The sequence below is a fragment of the Chlorella variabilis genome (assembly GCF_000147415.1).
Source record: "Chlorella variabilis unplaced genomic scaffold CHLNCscaffold_6, whole genome shotgun sequence".
In the NCBI taxonomy this organism is placed as follows: Eukaryota; Viridiplantae; Chlorophyta; class Trebouxiophyceae; order Chlorellales; family Chlorellaceae; genus Chlorella; species Chlorella variabilis.
Genome location: NW_005435082.1, coordinates 1070415 through 1072437, shown reverse-complemented (window position 1 = coordinate 1072437; position 2023 = coordinate 1070415). Strand labels below are relative to the sequence as shown.

Sequence of the window (2023 nt, the reverse complement as noted above, 5' to 3'; positions counted from 1 at the left end):
AGCCTCCAGAACACCTCCTTCCTGCCATTCTCCCAAGGCAGGCGCCACAGCCGGGCCAAGGCCGACTGCAGCTCGGCCAGGGGGCCAGCGGCGGGGGAGGGAGCAGCCGCGGCGGCGGCGGCAAAGGGGGCAAGGCGGGTGGCGGCGCGGTGCTCAACCGCAGGGGCAGCCAGGAGGGCCGTTGCGGCGCGCACGGTCAGAGCCGCAAGGGGGACAGGGCGGCCATCAGAGCGGCGCCAGCCCAGGCGCGGCAAGAGGGTGCCGGCAAGAACAGCCCGGGGACACAGCGACTGCCCCAGGCCAGCGGCGGCAGCGGAGGCAGCGGCGCGCGCCGCCGCCACCCAGGGCAGGGGCAGGGCAGCTAGCAGCTGTGCCACCCGCTCCAGCGCCACATGCCGCTCAACGAAGGCGTAGGAGGAGCGGAGGAGGGGGCCGCGCACGTCGGCGGTGTAGGCCGCCTGGGTCGGCGCCGCCAGCGCGGCTCGCTCCACCTCAAGCAAGCGGCGCAGGCAGTGCACCCCTGCATCCAGAAAGTCAGCAAAGGAGGAATCCAGGCCGGCAGGGTGCGAGGGGGAGAGGAGCAGCGGGTTGCCCCAGAGCGGGAGGGAGAGGCACCACGGCCCAGGCGCAAGCGGCTCCGCAGCCACGTCAGTGGGCACGGGCAGCGAGGCGAGGGCGGCGCGGAGGCGAAGGAGGGGAGGGGGAAGAGGGGCAAGGGAGCCAGGCACGCTCCTCCTTCCTGCCTTCCTCCGCGCAGCTGGCGGTTGTGTTTTTCAAGTACCACAGGAGCCCGGGGGGCAGCCTGACGGGGGTGCCGGCCTGGGGCCCGGCGGCGGCGGCGGCGGCACCCCTCATGGATCCCTCGCCTTCGGCCTTGGCGGTGGTATCGACTCATCGCTGTCGGCAGCCGAGATCTCGCAGCAGCTGACGCCGGGCAGCTCGGGGCGCGGACCCTTCGACCTCAGCAAGTACCCGGGCTTCTGCCGCAAGATGCGGGTAGGGTTGGGAGGCGCCCGGCTGGCGGGCGGGCGGGCCGTGCGCGACGCGCCGCAGCGGCTGCGGCCTGGTGTGGAGCGCTGCGGGCGGCTGCGCAGGCGCCATCCCGCCGGGCTGCCGTCCCCACCGGCCGCCTGCATCCGACCCTGCGCCTCACCCCCCACCCCCACCCCCTGCCGCCTGCCTCCGCCGCCGCTGCAGCCGCCCAACGTGCCCGTGCTGACGGTGCAGCGCATGTGGCTCAGCGGCCGGCAGCGCAACTACACAGACGTGTCGCTGGTCACGCAGCTGTCGGGTGGGGGCCTGCTGAGGGGCCCGCCTGTGGGCTGGGACGGTGGGGAGTGAGGGCCGCACCCTCCTGCAGCTGTCGGGTGGGGCCTGGGGGGCCTGCCTGTGTACCTGTGCGCGTGTCTGCCCAGGGGTGTGGGTGCAGGTGTGGGGAGTGAAGCCCGCACCCTCCTGCCGCCCTGATGATGCCACCAGCCTCCGACCTGCGCCTGCCGCCTGCCGCCCCCCCCCCCCCCCCCCCCCCCCCCCCGCCCCCGCAGCCGACCGGCTGTACATGCTGGAGGGGCAGTGCGGCGCCTGGGGCTCCATCATCGCCGCCGCCGTGCACGTGCCGCTGATGCAGGGCAAGATTGTGTCGGGTGGGCGCCGCCGCAGCAGCAGCAGCAGCCCCTGGCCTTCCCGCCGTGCCTGCTGCTGTTCGCCGGGCCCGGCTGCCGCCGCCGCTGCTGCCGCGCTGCAGCCAGCACCTGGCGCTCGGCGCTGCCAGCCGGCTGCCGGTGCGTTGCTCCATGCCCCTGCTCCTCCTCCCCTCCCCTGCTCCACGCCGCCCGCTGCCTGCCTGCCTGCCGTAGAGCTGCCTGAGCTGGAGGGCAAGGATGTGGGGGCGCCGCTGGAGATCATCAGCGAGTTCCACGAGCGCATGGAGCGGCGGGCCAGGTGTGTGTGGGGGGGGTGGGGGGGTCGCTGGCGGGGGCTGGCTGGCAGCGGCGGGGGTCTGGCTGGGCTGGCGGCCAGCTCA

At 74.9% G+C, this 2023-nt stretch overlaps 1 protein-coding gene across 1 annotated transcript in view; it reads left to right on the top strand.

The window, feature by feature from the left end:
- The window catches only part of CHLNCDRAFT_143724 (expressed protein), a gene marked incomplete at both ends in the record, with an annotated part of 6511 nt that overhangs the window by 2891 nt on the left and 1597 nt on the right, over window positions 1–2023 (top strand). The window contains 4 exons of the mRNA XM_005849276.1: window positions 787–996; window positions 1198–1291; window positions 1545–1643; window positions 1857–1941. Coding sequence (XP_005849338.1) covers window positions 787–996; window positions 1198–1291; window positions 1545–1643; window positions 1857–1941 — 488 coding nt within the window. The remainder of the gene's footprint in view (window positions 1–786; window positions 997–1197; window positions 1292–1544; window positions 1644–1856; window positions 1942–2023) is intronic.